Source organism: Lissotriton helveticus, chromosome 6 (genome assembly GCF_964261635.1).
Source record: "Lissotriton helveticus chromosome 6, aLisHel1.1, whole genome shotgun sequence".
NCBI lineage: Eukaryota > Metazoa > Chordata > Amphibia > Caudata > Salamandridae > Lissotriton > Lissotriton helveticus.
In genome coordinates this window covers 1,198,228,266-1,198,249,931 of record NC_136067.1, presented here as the reverse complement: position 1 = coordinate 1,198,249,931, position 21,666 = coordinate 1,198,228,266, and the positions used below count along the sequence as shown (strand labels likewise).

The window sequence follows — 21,666 nt, the reverse complement described above, 5'->3', positions numbered from 1 at the left end:
CCTGACAGACTTACGGAGTTGCTCAGACCTGTCAAGGATGCCATCATCGGCTCCCTGCTCAGCACTCCAGGTGCCAGAGACTCAGTGTACTGCAAGCCATTGTCGGTTGCTGATTGCCTTTTGTGCTGTGGAGCGGTTGCGCAGCTATGTCACCACAAACAGTGTGGGGGCCCTGAGACGTTGATGGTGAAGATGATGCAGGTCTAACACACCCCACTGCATCTGCATCAGGAGTATATATCGAAGGGACACAATTCAAGACTTTTTCTTCACATGAGCGCGCTCATCTCTAGTGTTCCAACCCCAGTGCAATGCAACTCACAGACACTCCTGTTCGCATCTTGGCTGTCCTCTGAACTTTCTCCGGCTCACTCCATGTTGCTCAGCAGTTGACTCTGTTCTGCATGTGTTTTCTGTTTCCGTTGCACTGGTGTCCAATGTTCAAGCGGTTGCCAGCACCAGACATTCTGTGTGGAATGGCTTACCCTCATCCCACACACATCCAGCACAGGTGTCATTGTACATTTGACCCTGCCAATAAAGGGGCCAGGCGCATGTGTCTGTAGGCACTTCAACATGATATATATGTGTGTCCCTGCGGTCTTGTTGTATGCATGGGCCCTACGACAGACATGTCACCGTAGGCAGCGGGTTGAAGCTTGGACATGTAGCTTTGTCGTCACCCACTCAATTTGTACGGGGAGTGGCCAGGGCCGTCATATGCAGAGCTAACATGGGTGTGTAACTGCTATTTGAGCACCCTTGGGTGTGCTTCTGTATTGTTAACGTGCATCTGCATGTGTCACCTGTTGGCCCACCTCCTTTTGGTGTGCTTTCACATGGCAATAGGGGTGCCATGTGTGGGTGGCTGAAGTGTTGTGAGCCAGCTTTGCTTGCAGGTGATTCCTGCTGTGTGGACTTTTGCAGGCTTGGTGCTCTCCTCTGAGTAGCTTAGCTGGCTGGGTCCTGGTTGGGGGTTACGTGGGATATCCATGGGCTGTTGTAGTGTATCGGTGTGGACGGTGCAGTGGTGTGCTCCGGCATAATGAACGTGTTGTATTCTGTGCTCTGCTGAAGGTGTTGTGTGCCTCTCTGCAATGTGAAGGGGAGATGCATGTTGACATTGTGTTGACATGTATGTTGGTGCATTGTGCTGTTTGCATGCAGACTGTATGACAATGTACATTGTGACTGTTTGGGGGGTGCTGGATTCTTCGGCGGGACATTGTACATTTGGAGTACATGACGGATGTGAGGTCGTAAGTGTACAATTCCATTTCACAGTTTCCGGCTCTGTCAGATGTAGTAGGCATGTTTCTGTACATATGTGGAGCCAGTTGTGTCCTCTGTTCTGCAATGTCGGCTATGCGCATTGTACCATGTTGTTGTCAATGTGGGTGTGCTGTTCTTGCTTTGTGTGTGTGCTGCAGTGTGCCAAGGGGATCTGGGACATGATCCTGGGTAATTGTGGGTGTGCAGTGTGCAGTGTGCTACACCTCGGTGTGCATGTATGTCATTGTGCCCATCTTTCCTGGTCCCCCCCAGTCCCTGTTTGTTGCACTCCCTGTTGATGTTGTGTCAGGTCCTCTCGAGCTATGTCCATACTCCCTACTCCTTTCACCTTTTCCACACTGATGACTGTGGCCTGGGTTTCCCCCAGCTCCTCCCGTGGAGCTGGACTGCCACTTCCTGTCGCCATTGCTGCCTTCCTGTTGGCAGCAGGCTTGTGCCTCGTTTAGGTTGTCACGCCATGCCGGTGCCTATTGGCCTCCTTGATTGGCCTCCTTGGCACTCCGACTGCATTCCAGGTGGTTTGCTAGTGGGTAAGTTGCTGGTAGTGTTCTGTCACCTTCGTGACACTGGTCTTGTTTTCCTGCGGTCTGCACCCCGTCTTCCTATCCCTCTTATCCTTGGCCTTCCCCGACCCTGTTGTTCTTTGCTGGTAGTCTGTGGGGGTTGTGGGGTTCGAGTTGGCCTCTGCGCTGGGTCAGGGTACATCCATGTTGCTACGTGCTTTGGCTTGTTTCTGGTGTGTTTTTTCTGTGGTTTTTATGGTGCAATGTCCCGCCAGACGCGTGGGATTTGCAGGCCTGTGGCTGGTTTTCGCTACTTTTTGTACAGCGGTTGGCCTCATCGTATGTTTTTTATCGTTCGCGTATCGCATATTTGTGGCGTGGTGTTGATTTTCATTCAGACATTTGACGCGTTATCTGGTGTCTATTGCAAGCTACCGCCGCGTTGTGAATTCCACGATGACACAGGGTTATTTTCCTTTGATAGACTGTGATGTTGAAAGTTGCGTTACGCTACTCTTGCGGTAGTTATCACAAGTTGCATGACACATAGGTCCTAATTCAACTAAATCAACAGCTTCCTTAATGAGCAGGTGCAATCAACAAACAAGGTGTTGCACACAGGTTACATGCTGGTTCTAGCAATTTTGACCCACCCCTCCAAATGCATGCCGGTAAATGTAGTCAGTCATTTATCACAGTCAAACCCATCCAGTTTGACTCAATGATGCGTGTATACGTAAAAACGGTCTCTTTAGCACGGTTTAGGCTTGGATGTGTGCACCATGGCCTGATTGTTAAAGCAAGTCAACCCACCCTATGAGACTGCAGTCTCTGTTGTCCTCCACACTCCTTCAAAATTCCGCTCTGCGGAACTCAAATACCTGCCTCCCAAGGGTCCATCCAAATTCCTCTCAGGTAAATTCTAAATGCCTGCATCCCCCTGGGCCCAGCCATTCAGGGTGTCTAGTTTATGCTGCCATAATGAACACGTAGTCCACCACAGAGCTCACTCATTCCCGTGAAGACAAAGCCAAGGTAAATCATAAATGATGAAACACAAACCTTCACAATATGCAATTGTGAAACAGTACCAGGTCCTTTACGAGGTCATCGGTGCAGAGCCCATAACACACAGTGAACACAGGTGGTGATGGATGGAGTGCTGAAACTTTTCATACACTCACCCCCAGTCACAGATCTGGATTGAATCCATCATCGTTCTTTAGCTAACTTTGACACCTCAGTTCAGACGCAGCTATAAGCAAATCAGTCTAGACCCTGTACCTCATGGGAACAGTCCAGCCCGAACTGCCAAGGAAGATCTTCCCTGAACCGGAAACAAGCATCCTGGAACCGGTTTTGGAGTAACACCCCTCTTTGTTCGCCCTAAGTTTACAGGGTATGCCCAGACGTGGGTCCCTTGCTCACTTTGCCTCTAGATTCAAGCTAGCCTGGCTGAAGAGGGGTGTTACCCCGAAACTGGTCCAAGGATGCTTGTTTCCGGTTCAGGGAAGACCTGGCTTGGCAGTTCGGCTGGACTGTTCCCATGAGGCACAGGGTCAAGACTGATTTGCATATAGCTGGGTCTGAAATGAGGTGGGGAAGTGAGCTAAAAAATGATGATGGATTCAAAACAGATCTGTGACTTGGGGTGAGTGCCCGAAAAGTTTCAGCGCTCCGTCTATCATCGCCTTGTGTTTGCTTTGTTCACCCTAAGTTGGCAGGATATGCCCAGACGTGGGTCCCTTGCTCACCCTTGCCACTGGATTCAAGCTAGCCTGGCTGAATAGGGGTCGCAAATTACCATCAATCTCCTTGTGTTTGCTTTTTTCGCACTAAGTTGGCAGGGTATGCCCAGATGTGGGTCCCTTGCTCCGTTTGCCACTGGATTCAAGCTAGCCTGGCTGAAGAGGGGTGTTACCCCGAAACCGGTCCCAGGATGCTTGTTTCCGGTTCAGGGAACACCTGGCTTGGCAGTTTGGGCTGGACTGTTCCCATGAGGCACAGGGACAAGACTGATTTGCATATATCTGGGTTTGAACTGAGGTGGCGAAGTGAGCTAAAGAACGATGATGGATTCAACCCAGATCTGTGACTGGGGATGTGTGTCCGAAAAGTTTCAGGAAACAAGCATCCTGGGACAGGTTTTGGGGTAGCACCCCTCTTCAGCCAGTCTAGCTTGAATCCAGTGACAAAGTGAGCAAAGGGCCCACGTCTGGGCATACCATGCCAACTTAGGGCGAAAAAAGCAAAAACAAGGAGATGATGGACGGAGAGCTGAAACTTTTCGGACACTCGCCCCCAGTCACAGATCTGGGTTGAGTCCATCATCGTCACTTTGCCACCTCAGTTCAGACCCAGCTATATGCAAATCAGTCTTGACCCTGTGCCTCATGGGAACAGTCCAGCCCGAACTGCGAAGCCAGGTCTTCCCTGAACCGGAAATAAGCATCCTGGGACCGATTTTGGGGTAACATCCCTCTTCAGCTGGACTAGCTTGAATACGATTAGAAAAGAGCCGAAAGAGTGAGCTAAAGGGACAGGAAAGGCAAGGCAGGCAAGAAGGAAACGAGGGAGGTCAAGGCAGTGCACCCTAGATATTTGGCAACCCTTGCATTTGGGAGTACCGGAGCAGCAGGGCACAAGATCGGGGTACTTGCAGGTGGACAGCATCCGCCCAATATTTTCACAGGGTGGACGCCATCCCCCCTGCCAAGAAGTTGGGCCCCACTGAAAAATATGCTGAATTCGTCCTGGTGTTATTTGCAAACACCAAGACACATTCAGCAGCGCCTGCACTTTGTTGTCTATTTTCGATCACAACAACGTGCAGGCGGGAGGGTGCTTTCTTAGTTCAGACTCCTCCTGGGCCCAAAACAAAGGCCCAGTTTGAGGGGTCATCAGGTCTCCTTTTGTTGGAGTCTCCTTGCTCGGAGCAGTGAGGAGCCTCACACCTAGATGCAAATGGGGAGAGGATGGGGTCTGATGGCTATATTTCTGACTTTGGTGCTAGAAACCAAGTTTTGAGCCTCGAGATCACGTCCACATCCTGTGATTCTGGGAAAATCAATCTCCCTGTGCCTGAATGTGTCCTTGTGTAACGTAACCAGTGCTCATGTAAAACTCTCCAATATCTTTGAGTCGAGTTCGCGCTGTATAAATCTGCATAAAAAATAAATAAATACAGCAGAGGTGAACCAAAACTCACACCTTGGTAGCAGTTCACACATACTAAAGAGGGGCAGCTTTTCATCTTGTTCAGTCCCATTTACAAGATATGCATGCACTGTAAGAATGTTAGACGCATTGATCTTTCCCTGTATTTACACAATTTTTTTTTATTTATATAGTGCTCTCTACCACTGAGGAGGCATTGAAATAATTTAAGTACCACCATTTTTTCTTGTAAAGCACTATGGATAGAGGAAGTTTGCGCTGACAAAAGGCAACACTGTTTTATGCTGTAGCCTTTAAAAGTGGGAATCTTCTGCCTCAATCTGGAGGGTTTGCGTGTATACTCGAAATATGCCCGAATGTACTCATGATAGACCTGCTAAACATATATGTGAGGGCTCATGATTTGATATCACAGCTTATGATGCCACTTCCAGTGATATCAGTTATCGTGATGTCACGCACCATGATGTCACACGTGATGTCACGCGCCGTGATGCCACTTGCATTCTGGTTAACTAGGTTAGTCCCCCCACTTTTATTTTAGGACTTGTGCCCTGCGGATCAAGGCTCATAAGAAACATTTTGGGCTCATGCACTTTTCTTTTTTTTTTAAGGTGGGGGGGTCCAATGAGACTGGGATTGTTGATATCAAAGATCCTCCATGTGGCTGAGTTCACTGTTTCTCCCAAGCGTACCACACTCTAAGTCCAGCGTCATCTATCTAAGCCAACCTGTGTGATGATCATGCCTTAGGCTCAGTATTCGTACCCTCAGTTACATGGAAATCATGCTCTGGTATACATACATTGGTTGCCGGATTCAGTGGACACGCTCTTGCATGACCGTAGCAGATGCACATGCCTCCTACAGATATGTCCTTTATGGAATAGTAATACTGAAAGAGAACGAAAACAACATTTAAGCACGCTTGAAATGCAAACATAGCAGTTTTAGGGCAGCTAGGCGTATTTTTTAAAAAGAAAATTTACGCGCGCCATCTGACAAGGTTTTAGTATTCATATATTCAAGACGCGATTACTATGAGTCACTAAAATACATGTATTCAATTATAGAAAACAAACCATAAAATCACGCAGAAATATTATTTCTTCATATTACTTAATTCGAATAAACATCAAAACAAAAGATATGCATATAAACCAGAACATTGATAAAAGTTCACATTCACTACATCAGTGTTATCACATTTACATCTATTGTACTGTCTTGAATGATCGCACTACCAACATGCACATTAACACAAATGCTAAATTGGAACCTTCTTGCATAAAATATAGAATGCCCATCATATAATATATAATTTATTGTAAAACCATATTCAAACTCCAAATGGTATAGTTTGAGGGTCAGTTGTGACATCACTGCCATTCAATACCTAATAACATCATAGCTGTTCTGCAATATTTTTTTAAACTACAATTTAATATTTCCATTTTTAATCTAAATCAAACACATACTGTATTCACTATTTCAAGTCTCCAGAATATCATTAATATTAATGTTTTCTAATGGTGGGTCAGACCACTGGCCCATTTTAGATTCGGAGGGAAGTCACTTAAACTCCCTGTGCCTAAATGTGTGTAAAATGTGCTTGTGTAATCCCCATTTGATATACAGGATCAGAGACCATCTCTCAACCACTCATATAAGTTAAAGCGCTCTGTTCATTCTCAGCTAGGTTGGTACTATATACATACCAATACATACATACTTTAGTATCAACATTAGCGCTGATAACATGTTTACTTTCACTGCCAATAGATGGCAGGGAATCTCTTAATGTGATGTAAGTACGAGAGTTCAATTATTACTATTTACCGTAGGGTGTTTTTAACAAATAAACATTTGATAAATCCTTGTAAAAATACTTAATAAAAGTTCTGCCATATCAGCTTGGAGGTTTAGATAACACCTATTGCATAGGTCACTTGATTTCCCCTAGTGTAATAAATGGGAGGGTAACCTTGATTTGTATCCTCGGGACCAGGTGCCTTCACAAACACTTGACATACAATGTTTTTCAGCAGTTTTTATTCTAAACCAAGACTTTGCACTATCAAAGCCCTTCTGGAGAAACGTTCTATAAGACATTGTACGCAGACAGGTTATTTCCTTCGAAGTCCGTCTGTCTTGGAGGGTCCTGATTTTGCATAGGTGTCTGTGAACATTAGCTAATTCTTTTTTTTAATTCTGATCTTTGCTGACCTCCGGAGCTGTTAACGGTTCTTAGACGGTCTTTAATTGTGTACATTCTGAATCTAGCATGTTGGCTCCGATGCATGCTCTCTAAAGTACTTTGGCACTTACTGCATAGCACTATCAGCAATTTATTGGATACTTACCCCCTTTCCTTGAAGTAATTGAGGCTGCACCTTGTTCTGTGACTTTGTGATCAGGCATCTATATAAAGCCTATTTTATCTGGCCTGACCTTCAGCAGTTTTTTTTTATACTATAACTTAAATTTCGCACTTTCATAGTACTTATGTTTAAACTCAGCGCAGGTGATTCCAAATAGGCACTTTGGGGCATATTATCAAGGGGGTTTATCTCCGCTTTTTTGGCTTTAAAAGCCAAGAAAGCGGAGATAAAATTATTTCCCTATTACCTAGCTGTCGCTAACACCAGTTAGCGACAGCTAGTAGGAGATAGCGACCATCTTGGGCCCCGCTTTGCATGTCAGTGAAATTTATCACTAATGACATGCAAAGTGGGCGTGCCAAGATGTTAGCGACTTGAAACAGTCGCTAACATCGCTATCTCCTATTACCAACTTTTGGAGATATTCGCGCTAAGCGCGAATATCTCCAAAAGCTAACACCTGCCCCTGAGCAGTTCTTAGCCATGTTATCCAATGGTAGGTGGATAACATGGCTAAGAGCATTAGCTCGGTAATGCATGAATATCGCTGACTTTTCAGCGATATTCATGCATTTCGGCCGATTTTTATCGCTTAGGAGATAAACCTTGATAATAGCAAGGTTCCTAAGCGATAAAAATCGCCGCAGCTCGGCGATAAAAATATTGCCGCTAAGCCAACATAGCGATAATTATCGCTAGTTGTTGGTAATATGCCCCTTTGTTTTCCTTAGCGTCTAACGTTTATCAGATGACGATATAATAGTGAAAGCTTATATTTGTCGCAGACTTATGATTTGGACCAGAAAGACTGATAGGCTTGACTCCTGTGGACACTACAGGATTTTTTTTCGACTTGAGATGCTACGCTGAGGTGCCCTTTTGCATTAGCACGAGCACATAGCGGATCCTCTGTTGAGGGGCTTTGAACTCGAATGTTTATCTCTGAATATTAATTCATTGTTTTTAACTTTGAAGATAGTCGGAACCTGGCACTGCTAAAGTATGAATACATTCTCGTGTTATTTTATACATGTATTGTCTCAGTTTTTCTTGACAATATTGTATTATGATGTATTTTATGGTACTTTAATGGTCTAGTTTAACCAGTCCTAATAAGGTTTTCGCGTAATTGATCGAAGTGCTTTCGTTTTACATTTACGGAGGGTAAGCCTGTACACGAATTAAAATATGATATACTGTGAATTCAAAATATTCTCCACACAATCTATTACGTGTTTCTGTGGAAGAAATATCAAAGGTGGATCAAAAAGTGAAATATGTTTGGGGTTTTTACTCAGTGATCCATTTCGTTTGCATTCTTTATTCGGATACCACATATCCATAAAAGTATAAATACATGCATCAATAATACAGCAAGCGATAAAAACAATAAGGAGTAAAAACAAAGTTAAAACAAAACACAGAACTGTAAAAATACAAAGCGCAAATCATTAAGTACTCTCTTGTGGTGCGGGCTCGAACAGCAGTTTTTAAAAAAGCCCAGCATAAATAATTATTGCATCGTCGCTCAGTTCAAGAAGGGTGCTAAATGCTACCCTGTAATCTGTGATGGAACGCCTCTTCAAATAGTGAAGTAAACCAAGCTTCGTATACATCATATAATAGCTACAAAAAAAATAAAAAGTGCTATATAGATTGACCAGAATTCCCGTCACACAGACAGGGAGAATATTCAAGGTTTGCTTGGAAGCCTAAGGGAAAGCGTAACAAATACTTGACAGTGCAAGCACTAAGAAGAAACAAAAGGCTACGCATCCCGCGTCCCATGGGTTTACTTAAATATCCAGCTATTAAATTATCAATTTTGATATACAAATACAAGGCCACACTCTATTTCCTGGGTGAAAGTTGATTAAAAAAGGGTGGAGAAAAAAAAGATGGAGCTAAAATACCCCCCACTATCATTAGAGACCCCCCTGAGTATTTATTCTACTCCTAGCCTTCATGTCTCCATGTATATCGGCTAAAAAGTGCACCAATGCCTCATCCATTCCACTTTTGAAAAGGATTGACCACAGCTTTGACGTATTGACATGGTCATAAATTTAGGACAAATCCATGAATGCCAAATACATCGTGGAGTGTTGGCCGACAGTATATGATCAAATTCAAGTTGAAACACTGTTCTATTGTGCCCACTTTATTTCTGAATTTATATTAGCCAGGGTGCAAAATAGAATTCTTGGCATCCTAATCCCTAATCTTGTTATACAGAACTCTTCCCAGAATGTTTAATGTAGTATCTATCAGGGAAATGGGTCTGTAACAGCCTGGCTGTGAGCGGTCACCCTTTTTGAGTATTGTAACGATTATGGAAGTTGACCAGGTGCTTGGTAGGGAGGAGCAGGCTAAACTGTTAAAGACATTAAGCAAAAGTGGCACTCAAAGACATTAAGCAAAAGTGGCACTCAAGCTTTAAAGTTGTCTTTAATGAGGTCTTTTGGTACCCCATCAGGGCCAGGGGCGTGCCACCCACCCTCTGATTTATAGCACCCCCACCTCATCCACAGACAACATTAGCCCCTTACAGGAGGGCTCCAGCAGTACTTCACTATCCAGTGAATTAGTGGCCTATATCTTAGAGAGAGTTGACATCCATAGTACATAGGATGTCTGAATCACAATTAAACTGATTATGTTCAACAAAGACAGCCTTAATATAGTACTGATTTCAGGCTTATATTTATTGATCTTTCTGTGTATCTTCCCTGTCAGGGACTTTCTGTATTTATAACAATGCATAAGATATGTGTCAAACTGCTGAAAATTAAAAAGCAACTACCACCAGAATAATTAAACAACTCCTCTGGAAGAAAATTCAGGAGCTAAATTCAGCATGGGGGTCCGTCCTGACAGACTCTATTAGAATATGAAAGGTGGAAGACCTTGTCAAGCCAACCTTCTCTAGAAAAGTGATAACAAAACTACTAACAAAGAGCACAAAGTCCCTGTCATTTCACCAAGATTTGAGGGACCTAAAAACCAAGTCAAGTGGTCGTTAGGTGGTAGACCTATATATAACTCAAATATATATACTGTCCGACTACTTGAACCTCCTTCTCCAGAATCCAATTAAATATAATCTTTTGAGAACGCGCTTTGGTCTAATAACCTTTAGATGTTATTGGTATGGTCGCATGAATGGAGAAGCTATTAAACAATGCAGACTGTGTGCCCAAGTAGATGAATCATTGATGAATGTTATATTTTTATTTAAGAGATTAAAGACCCTAGAAGGTGCTGGTTGCGTCAGGTGTTCCGAGCTCTAAATATTAGGTCCTGTAGGGATGATGTCCTCAGCTGCCTAAAATAGGAATCACTTCAACTATCAGGGCACTTTTTGAATTTAATGAAGGCGATCACAGAGGAAGAGCTAAATGCAGAAACCACTGATATATAACAAGAAAGTGTCTCCAGACCAGAAGTGGATTAAGGCAATGGTACGAGAGGGAACAGGATTTGGATGTATCATTCTTTATTTAACTCTCATGAAAATCAAGAACTTAGCAGTTTAGTGGTTTGCTGACATCTTATAATAATCAAGCATCTAGCACTTTAGGGGTTCATCAGTCTTCATGTATAGAAGCGGTTTAAGACAATAGAAAGAGAGAACTTGTTTTGGACATATCAATCTTCATTAATCTCTTGTAAAAATCGAGTGCCTTGCACTTTAAGGGTTGATTTACATCTTATAATATCAAACACTTAGCACTTTAGGGGTTATTAAGCTTCCTACACTGGGACTCTCAAGTCAATATGGGTGCCAGGGAGGGTTTTAATCGATGGGGGCATTTAGTGTAACCAAGTGGAACATCTCACTATAGTCTCAAAGGAGATTCATGTTTAAAAGGGGAGTGCTATATGAATCTACCAATTGAATTAGGCACTTTGAAAGGCTAGCACGATAGTAGGGTCGCATCTTTTATCTCATTAATTAATTAACCAACCTCTGTGCAAAAGCCATCGGGAATGTTACCAAGGGTTTTAAATTAGCAAGGAATGGTGAAATGCAACTCTATGCGCCCAAGTTTTTTCCCCATAATAGACTTCAGGGGGATTTCTGTGCAATAAGCGGATGCCCTTTATGAATTATCAATTATACTGAGCTCTTTATAAGGCCTGTATGATCGCTGGGTCCAAATGTATATAATGCAATCATTTTATATCATGTAATGATTTTAATGAATCAAACATAAATAAAATAAACTAAACTGTGTACCAAGTAGGTGTGAATATGTGGAGTTAGAGATGGAAAATCTAGACTTACTTACCTGTTAATATTTCTTTTTCAATATTCTATCCTCAATATTGTGTTCCATAGATGTTATGGGGTCAATATTTAGTGTGTACAGCAAATTAAGCACACAGACAGTACCCTCGCCCCATCAAAGATTTCGCAATCAGTATTAAGCATGTAGCGGTAGCCCAAACAACAAATATTATAGTTTCTCTATTATGTGTATGTTGCAAGAGGCCTTGGACAGAGGCCTCCCTCAATTTAGATATCATGGCAAGATTAGTTTGCTTTAGTGGATCTTGTAATAACCAAATATAAGTCCATTATGTCTGTTAAAATTTAGAGAGTAGACAGCTACCTTAGGTCCCATGTTTAATAGACCTCAGAGTCTGACTAGTATTCTAACTACTGGGGCCTGACAGAGATAATGATCTTTTTGTTATCAATATGAAGGGTATGGGTTGGGATATGTTAGGTGGTCTGTACTGTATATTATGTCGGTGGGGGGTTACTGCACTGCAATATGGGGGCCTGTCCTCTGCTTTTCAAACTCAGGAAAAAGTTGTCGGGTTTAGCAATATAACAATTGTCTGCTCTATTTGATAGTGAGACCATGATTAGGTGCTGTTGTCCTTTGCAGTAGGTGTTAAATGTTTATTTCCAATTGTGCATTTAGGCCATTATACCTAAAGGAATATGGATGACAATTAGAAGTTGCTTTCAATCTTGCTCAGGCAAACACATTGACCCACTGTCCTGGTGTTCTTTGTACTGGGGGAAATGTATGACATTGTTCTGCATTCTGTCCATCAATTGTTCTTTTTGCATTTGTCAACTCAAGTGGGACGGGTATGCCCAGACGTGGGTCCCATACTCTCCACGCCACTGGAGTCCAGCTATCCTGGTTGATATGGGGTGAAACCCCAAATACGGTCCTAGGATGCTTGCCTCTGGTGCATGGAGGACCTGGCTTCACAGTTCGGTCTGGACTGTTCCCATGAGGCACAGGGTCAAGACTGATTTGCATATGGCCAGATCTAAACTGAGGTGGCATAGTGAGCAAAAGAATGATGGATTTAATCCAGATCTCTTGACTGGAGTGAATGTTTTGATTTGTTCTACATTCCGCCCTTCAATTGTATGTCTTTTGCTTTCCTGCTCTAAGTGCAAAGGGTGTGCCCAGACTTGGGTAACAGGCTCACTGTACCACTGGATTCCATCTATCCTGGCTGATGAGGAGTGAAACCCCAAAACCGGTCCTATGATGCTTGTTTCCACTCCAGGGAGGTCCTGCCTTGGCAGTTTAGTCTGGACTGTTCCCATGAGGCACAGGGTCAAAACTGATTTGCATATGGCCATGTCTAAACTGGGATGGCATGGTGAGTAAAGGAATGATGGATTTAACCCAGTCACTGATCACACCTCCAGGGCTGGATTAGACATCCTTGCCCGGGAAAGTTAGCAGTTCTGGGTTAGAGAACAAAGGTTTGCCTCTAGACCCGGGATAGGCCAATGAGCCATAAATGCTGACAGTTAGCAAGGGAGTAGCTACCTTGAAGTGGACAGGAACAGTCTGCAGCTTTAGCACTACCACTTTTGCTTTGGATATGACAAAGAGGCATTCTCCATTTCATCCACATGACCCTCCTAGACAATTAGGCTCCTGCTACAGGTAGGGTTGTGGCCAAGAAACTAAATAGGGGCTTGCCTGGTGGTAACTGAATCCTGCCATATTGAAACAAGGGATCTTGGGGAACTTTGCAGTAAGGCAAAGAAGAAATGCTCCAAAAGGTGGAAGAGAACTGTGTGTAAATAGTTAAGATTGAGTCGCAATTTTCACTACCCATGGCCCATTGCACATTATATCTGGCACCTCAACCACCACCACCTCAGACCATTCCTGGGCTTGGGAAAACTGCATCTGGAAGATGAATCCTCACTTCTGACTCCTGCTGAAAGAAGAGGAATTATGTAATGACTTAATGACCCCAGAATCCTACATTTACCCAGGGACTAGAAGTGCTATTTAAGAGTCAAGTATTTACTTGTTTCAGGGTCAGAACAGGCACAATGATTCCTGTTGCTAAGACGGCTCAGCAGGCTAAAGATGACTTGACCCCGCAGGAGACCTGGCTGGAGAAATTTAGTGCCCGCAAGCCTGCCAAGAGATTTTAGGGGCTGTGTAGCGTGTAGGTTACACAAAACCTTCCCAGCAGCTGAAGACTTGGTTGCTGATTTAAAGTTTTGCAGACTGGCTACTACGTTGCAAGAGTGATGGAGTTCCCTGTCCACCAATTTAGGGCTGTGAGGACCAACAGCTTTAAATTGAAGGCGCCCCTGTTGGATGCATTAATGAAAAGCTTCCCAACAGCCCGTCAGAGTTGGGGCAATGTGCGTAAGGGTATTACACAGCCCGCCATAGCTAGGATGGATGAATTAGTGTCCATTTTTCAGTCTGTCACCGTCAGCTAAAACTTAGCAGCAGGGGCAGAAAAAAATGATGACCCCCACACCAAAGGAAAAAATAAGTTTCTGTGAGTGGGCATCATAATGTGTTTGTTTTTTAATAACAAACTCCCACTTTAGGACTTCAAAACTAAACTCAGCTGTCCACCAAATGTTTGAACGGCAGTTCATGTCATTATACAGGTATCACTGATGGGCCAGCAGTGATATTGCAAAGTGGCGTTAGATAGACCATCAGGGTATCAGATGCAATATCCTCTGCCACCCTTATGGACATACTGCAGTCCACTAAACAGTAGATCAGGCCCTAAGCCAAAATGTAAAACCTTTGAGCAGTACAACCCAGTTGATTTAAATGACCTCTGCTCTACTGGGATTGGCCTGAAATTGCATCTACGTCCCTTTCCACCACAAACTGTTGCTTTTCTATAGTGCTTGACATTTTCTAGGTGATTTTTGCATTACATCTTTAAAATGTAAACCTACTGTTCCCCTTAACCTATTTTGATTTTCTTGGTGTCTTGTTGCGGATTAACTTTTTCTCTATTTATCTACTTTGTCATGGTAATTTTATCACGTAGTGATCTTTACTTCAAAATTGTTGGTACTTGAACAGAAGAATGGGAAGACAGAATGCCTCTGTAAAAGGGATAATATTCTGCTATACATCAGAGCTCCACAATCCTCCATCTATACAATATTAGATATATTCACTGCATTTGGAAAATATTGAGGATATATTATCAATTGGTCTAAATCAACAATGTATGTTCTCCAGGGTAAGGTCACAGGTCTGCCTCCAGGCTGTGAGGTACGTGTAGAATGTGACGGCTTTACCTACCTTGGCATCTATGCCACTACTGCCCCAGATTTATTTAACATCAACAATCTTCAGAAACCATTAAAGCGATTCAAAGGAGACGTCCATCATTGGAGGTCTCTTCTCCTTTCCCTGTTCAGAAGAGCTAACTTCTTCGAGATGAAGGTGTTACCATGCTTTCTTTATATGTTGCAAATTACACATTTTCCAGTTTCTGCCACTTACTTAAATACCATATAGAGAGCAAGGTGAGAGCACTGCTTTGGAATGGGGAGCCCCTCGCATAGCGCTACATACACTAACTCGAGAGTGGTATGATGGTGGCAAAGCTTTACCAGACATCCAAAAGTATTATTGGGCAGCACAGCTGACGATCATTAGTCAATGGATGCATCGACCTGCTGATGATTCTGTGTTTTGCATGGACCTTTATATTTTACAGACCGGTGGCTACTTGCATTATACACTTCTCCAAAACACTTAAGGGCCAGATGTAGGTAGCCCAATACCGGTCGGAAACGGCCGAAAATACCGATTTTCGGCCATTTCCGACCGGTATTGGGCTATGGACATGTAGGGGCTGAAAAAACATACATATTCCGTAATTTTACCGAATCTGTAATTTTATTTACCGATTCTGTAAATTTTACCGATTCGGTAAATTTACCATTCGGTAAAATTACCGAATATGTATTTTGAGATGTAGGTAGCATTTCTAGCAGTGCTACAGGTTCTTTAGAATTCGGTATTTACCATGCAATACAATTGCATGGTAAATTACGAATTCTTGTGTACATGCACATCTGTGCATGTACACCTGTGCCATGTGGCTCACAGACATGCCCTAAGGGCATGTATGTGTGCCACATGGCGCACATGCCAGTTACAGGGGTGCAACAGGGTGTCAAAGTGACACCCTGTCCCCCTTAGCAATTCGGTATTTTTACCGATTCGGTAAATACCGAATCGGTATTTGCTATTGAATCCTATGGGCTTCAAGGCCCATAGGATTCAATTGCAAATACCGATTCGGTATTTACTGAATCGGTAAATACCGAATCTTACAGATTCTGTAAAAAATACCGATTTTTTACCTACATCTCATTTACCGATTCATAAATACCGAATCGGTAAAATTCGGTATTTATGAATCGGTAAATGAGATTTACCTACATCTGGCCCTTAGCCCTTACGGTACCCACAGAACTCACAGTCTGACTTTGGCACACTATTCTCAAGAGACTGGGTTAGGGAGACAGGATTACAGAGTCCACACCACTGTGAGACTCAGAAAAACTAGGTATGTTGAAACTGAGGCCTGGCTTTAATAAATGGGACTTGATAGGTATTTCAAAGGTAGGGGATCTCTAGTCTAACGGGGCAGTCTTGCCGCTCTCTGAACTGCATAGGCAATGTGATCTCGCCATCACAGAAATGTTTCTCTATCTGCAGGTCTGACATGTCCTACAGGCAGCGATCCCTAGGGCGGAAGACCTTCCAGAATCATCACCTTTGAAAGATTGACTATTAGACAACCATATGAGCTGTTAAGACACCTCCCTGACTTGCAGAAAATTGATCAATATCTCCCCAGACATGCTTCTCCAGTTACGAATTCATTGTGAAGTAGATCTGGGAGCCCACACAGACGAAGATTAGACAAAGGCCTTAGCATCACCTAAAGAGGTGGTGATTGATTTGATTTATTGGTTATAAAGTGCAAACAAATGCCCTGGGGCTTCCCGGCACAGCTCAAAATGAGTAAAATGATAGACAGGAAAATAGGGGACACTAATCATGCCTGAACAGCCAGGTTTTTAAATCTTTCCTAAACTTCAGTAAAGAGGGAGCTGTTTTTAACGCCAGAGGTAACTAGTTCAAGTTCAGGGCCATGCACTTACTAGGCTCCTGCCTTCCCAGATAGCCAGTCCGTTGGTGGGAACTACCAGATCCCTTGCTGAGCAGTAGCAAAGATTCCATCCTGGAAAGTAATCGGAATCTAACTTTTAGATACGCAGGGCTAAGTCCTTGGAGTGCTTTGATAACAGGGATGAAATCTTCCTGAGAGAAAGTGGAAGAGAGTTCCATATCCTGATAGTACTATGTCTGAAACTCCTCCCCCCCTATTTGTCTTTTTGACTCTGGCGTTGGGCATTAGGAAAGCATTGCCCGACCGTAGTGTTCTGCTAGGAGAGTACCAGCTAAAAGTGGGCCAAAGAAATTGTGTGCCTTCTCTGTCAAGTGTCTTGTGTGCGATACAAAGTGCCTTGAATTTCACACGCTAGGCGACGGGAATCCAGTGTAACTCTTTAATCCAAGCCCTAGTGGACTGGTGTTTGGGAACATCCAATACTAATTTGGCGGTGGCATTTTGGACCGATTGTAGTCTTCTGAGCGGATTGGACTCCACGTTAATATATAAGGCATTACAATAGTCCAATTTTGATAAAACCAGGGAAGTTAAAACTGCTTTTCTGATCTTTTTAGGGTTAAATGGAAGAATTTTACACGCGGTTTTGATGATAAAAAATGCAGAAGATACCACCATTGAAATCTGAGATTTAACTGGTATCAGGTAACTGCACGCATTTCGCCCGAGGGAGAAGACATTTCTGATTCTTAATTCTGTTTTATTGATCATGTACTGCAGAAAATGCTGGAGGAGCATCAAAATGCACTTTATTATTTACAACTACTGAATAGCGATTGCACTTTATTTGTATGTAATTTTCTTAAAAAAGCCATCAGCTTTAGGAAAAGCATGAATGGCTAATTACACTGCAATTTCTTTTTAGGTGATTTTAATATTACAGTTATTTATATTTTTAATCACATGTTGCCCATGCTCGTACTGCCTAAAATATTGTACTGTATACTGTGTCTTTATTTGCCATTTGAAGTGAATTGTTTTTAATGTTATTTTTATTGTGTGTTTATAAATTGTACTTTTATGATTGTAAAATCTACAATCGAATAAAGATTTTGAATTGAATTGAATTGAGCATCAAAATGTGTTTCTTTTCAACATCAGAGTCAGTTGCTCCTCTTAGTCACACCAGACAGAACATGTGTTGCGCTGGTTGAAACATTATCCTGTGGCAAAATCGACCCTTTGAAAAACTCTGCTAGATGCTGAATTCCCTCTAAAACGAATGTTGTCTGGCAGAGCAACAGCCACTGAACTGCTCTCACAATACCCGCTATGTTTATAACATTAAACCAGGGAACACTCCGCTGTGGCCCAGTTCATTGTCCCTTACTCTCAGAAGCCAAGTGATGTATACAAGTTCAACAGTAGAAAGTTACTCAAAACTAACTCCAAACACAAATACACGACTATCGGGATCTTTAACTTGGAAAACTGGAATGAGGAAGAAATCGCACCTTAGTCTGAAGGAGTGTTTTTCAAATAAAAATGTGTTGCTTATCTGAGGATGAAGGATTTAGATAAGAGGTTAATTAAGTTGGTGAGAACCTGAGTCTAAGAAATGGGGCAGATATTGTTAATAAGCATAAAGTTTAAATCCGCCTTCTGCTATAACAGTGCCATTTATGTTTTGTTATGCCATGTAATGCTATCAACTGACAACCAACAAAACCATAGATTATTATCGTATGAAATACCACAAAAAGTGGTATTTCATGTGATAATAATCTATTCAAGACACATTCCTTCAATTTCGCAGGCACTTTTGTAAAAATCGCGGCATTTTTACAAAAGTGCTGATTTTGCAGCAAATCAGGAAAGCGCGAAATCCTGGAGGGTCTGTTTAGCAGTACTTAGCCTGTGTACAACTAATACCAAAATTGACCCTTTCAAGCCCATTATCTATACTTCTGCCTAATTACATCTAAATCCGTTCTGACACTTTCACACCACATCTCTTTAAACTACACCCTACAACACCACACACCAATCCACTTTACAGCTCCCCACTCTACGCCACTCTTCTCTAACCCATTCCACATTATCATATTTGACTCTATGCCACTACACTGTTCACCACACTCTATGCCACTCCACTCTGCACTATTTCACTCTGTCACTCCACTCTACACCACTCTACTCTACACCACCCCAATGTACTCCACTCCATTCAACTTCACCATTCTCTATGTTATTCCACTCCTCTCTACTGCACTGAACAGGAAACAACCTGAACAACGTGGGCAGAGATTGTGTGCCGTTTCAACACAAGCGCAACCACGCTTGCCTGAACCACGCATCTGCCTTAACCACGCATTTGTGTGGTTAAGGTAGATAGCGGCCGAGTGTTCAGCATGGGGAGGGAGAAGAGGAGGAAACGGTGGAACAGGAAGCTCTGGATGGGGACAGATAAGTAGGGCTGGGGTTGGGTTTGGGGGATAGTTTTTGTGGTGGTTTGCTTTTGGGCTTTAGGGCAGGTGCGGGGCACTTTTGGGAAGGGGCAAGGTTTTAGGACTCAGGGCGAGAGAGGGGGTCATGGTAGGGTAGTTTTAAGGGCTGAGGCTGGGTTTGGGCAGGCGTTTTTAGGAGTGGGGGCATTTTTAGGGCTCAGGGCAGAGGGTTCAGGGTGGAGGGGTACTTTTTAAATTAGGGACAGGGTATTAGGCCTCAGGGCAATGGAAGGGGTTGGGGTAGTTTTATGGACAGCACAAGGGTACATTTTAGGGCTCAGGACGGGGGGCTGGGGTTTGAGACCTCAAGGCATTGGGATGGGAAGGGGTAGTTTTAAGGGTAGAGCTCGTTTTAGGCCTCAGGGTGGGGGGACAAGGTAGGGGGATAGAATGTTAGGGCTTAAGGTGGGGAGGGGGGTCAGGATAGTGGCAATCTTTATCACACATGCACCCTTACCAATCATGCCTTTACACCAAAATAGCATGGTAAAGGCATGCATTGTAAAGGAATACATGGTTCAGAGGCATTCATGGTTCAGGCTGTATGGTAGAGGCATGCATGGTTTGGCCATGCATGTTTCTGTCATACAACAGCACTGAGCGGCACTCTACGCCACTCCACTCTATGCTATTCCAATTTATGCCACCCCACTCTATGGCACTCCACTGTACAACACTCCACTCAATATAACTCTACTCTATGCCACTCCATTTTATGCTATTCCACTCAACGCCACTCCACTCCTTGGCCCTAAATTCTAAGTCACTGCATGCTACAATAATACACTTTACAGCACTCTACTCTATGCCACTCCACTGTTTGCCACAACACTGTACGCTATTCCACTCTACACAGCTCCACTCTATGCCTCTGCAGTGTATGCCAATCCTTTTAATGCTATTCCGCTCTACATGCAGTCCACTCTACACCACTCAATTTTGCCCCACTCCACTGTATGTCAATCCTCTGTACTCAGCTCCACTCTATGCCACTCCAGTGTATGCAACTCCACTCTGTCACTAAATGCCATGCCACTCCACTCTATGCTATTGCACTGAATGCCACTCAACTCTGCACCACTCCACTGTACCACTGTATGCCACTCCACTGTACACTACTGCATTCTATGCCACTCTACTCTATGCTATTCCTCTTCAAGACACTTAACTCTATGTCTCTATATGCCGCGGACCTCTACGTAAGTTCACTTTACACCAATCCACTCTATGCCACTCCCCTCTATGCTGTTCGGCTCTACACTCCTTGACTGTAAGCCACTCTGTTATACACCACTACACTGTACGCAACTCCAGTGCATGACACTCTACTCTATGTTATTCCATTGTACGCCACTTGATTCTAAACCACTGTGCGCTACTACACTCTTCGCTATTTTACTATACACCACTCCACTATATGGCATTCCACTCTATTGCAGTCTACTCCACTGCACTGTATGCCACTTCACTCAATACCACTTCATTGTATGCCACTACACTGTATGTCACTCGACTGTACGATATTATACTCTACACCACACTACTCTACACCATTCCACTCTACCCTATTTCATTCTACGCCACTTGACCAGACACCACACTACACTATTCCACACTATTCTATTCCACTCTATGCTACTTCCCTCTATTCACTTCCTTTATATGCCATTCCATTCTACTCCACTCTATGCCACTCTGTAACACTCAATTCAATGGCAGTCCAATGTACGTCACTCCAGTCTATGCTATTCCACTCCGCTCTACGCCATTCCACTCTATTCAAATCCACCCTATGCCACTCCACTCTAAAGCAGTCAACTCTACGCCATTCCAGTCTATTCTATTCCACTCTACACCACTTCACTCTACACCACTACACTCTACACCATTCCATTCTATGCCACTTCACTCTGTGCCACTCCACTCTATGTTATTCTACTCTATGCCACTCCACTCTACTTCACTCTATGCCACACCCATCTATGCTAATATATTCCATGCCACTTCACTTTACACCACTATACTGTACACCATTCAACTCTATGCCACTCCACTCCACCCAACTTCACTCTAAGCCACTCCATTCTATGCTATTCTAGTCTATGCCACTGGACTCTATGCCTATCTATGCCTCTCCAATGTATGGCACTCCACTCTATGCTACTCTATTCTATGCCTCCCCACTCTATGCCATTCCACTCTCCCCCATTCTACTTTACGTTACTCCACTGTGAACCACTCAAATTTACTCCGCTCAACTCTACCCCACTCCACTCTATGCTTTTCCACTGTATGACACTCCACTCAATGCCACTCCAGTGTTCTCTACTCCACTGTATGCCACTCCACTCTACACTGTGGGGCTGATTACTAGTCTGGCGGTCCACAAAC

General features: G+C 43.4%; 1 protein-coding gene across 7 annotated transcripts in view; it reads right to left on the bottom strand.

The window, feature by feature from the left end:
• LAMA2 (laminin subunit alpha 2) overlaps window positions 1–21,666 on the bottom strand; it is a 3,430,794-nt gene that overhangs the window by 2,528,301 nt on the left and 880,827 nt on the right. For all 7 annotated transcript variants that reach the window (XM_078648920.1, XM_078648921.1, XM_078648915.1 and 4 more), the window contains exon 6: window positions 5,779–5,868. In XM_078648920.1, coding sequence (XP_078505046.1) covers window positions 5,779–5,868 — 90 coding nt within the window. The remainder of the gene's footprint in view (window positions 1–5,778; window positions 5,869–21,666) is intronic.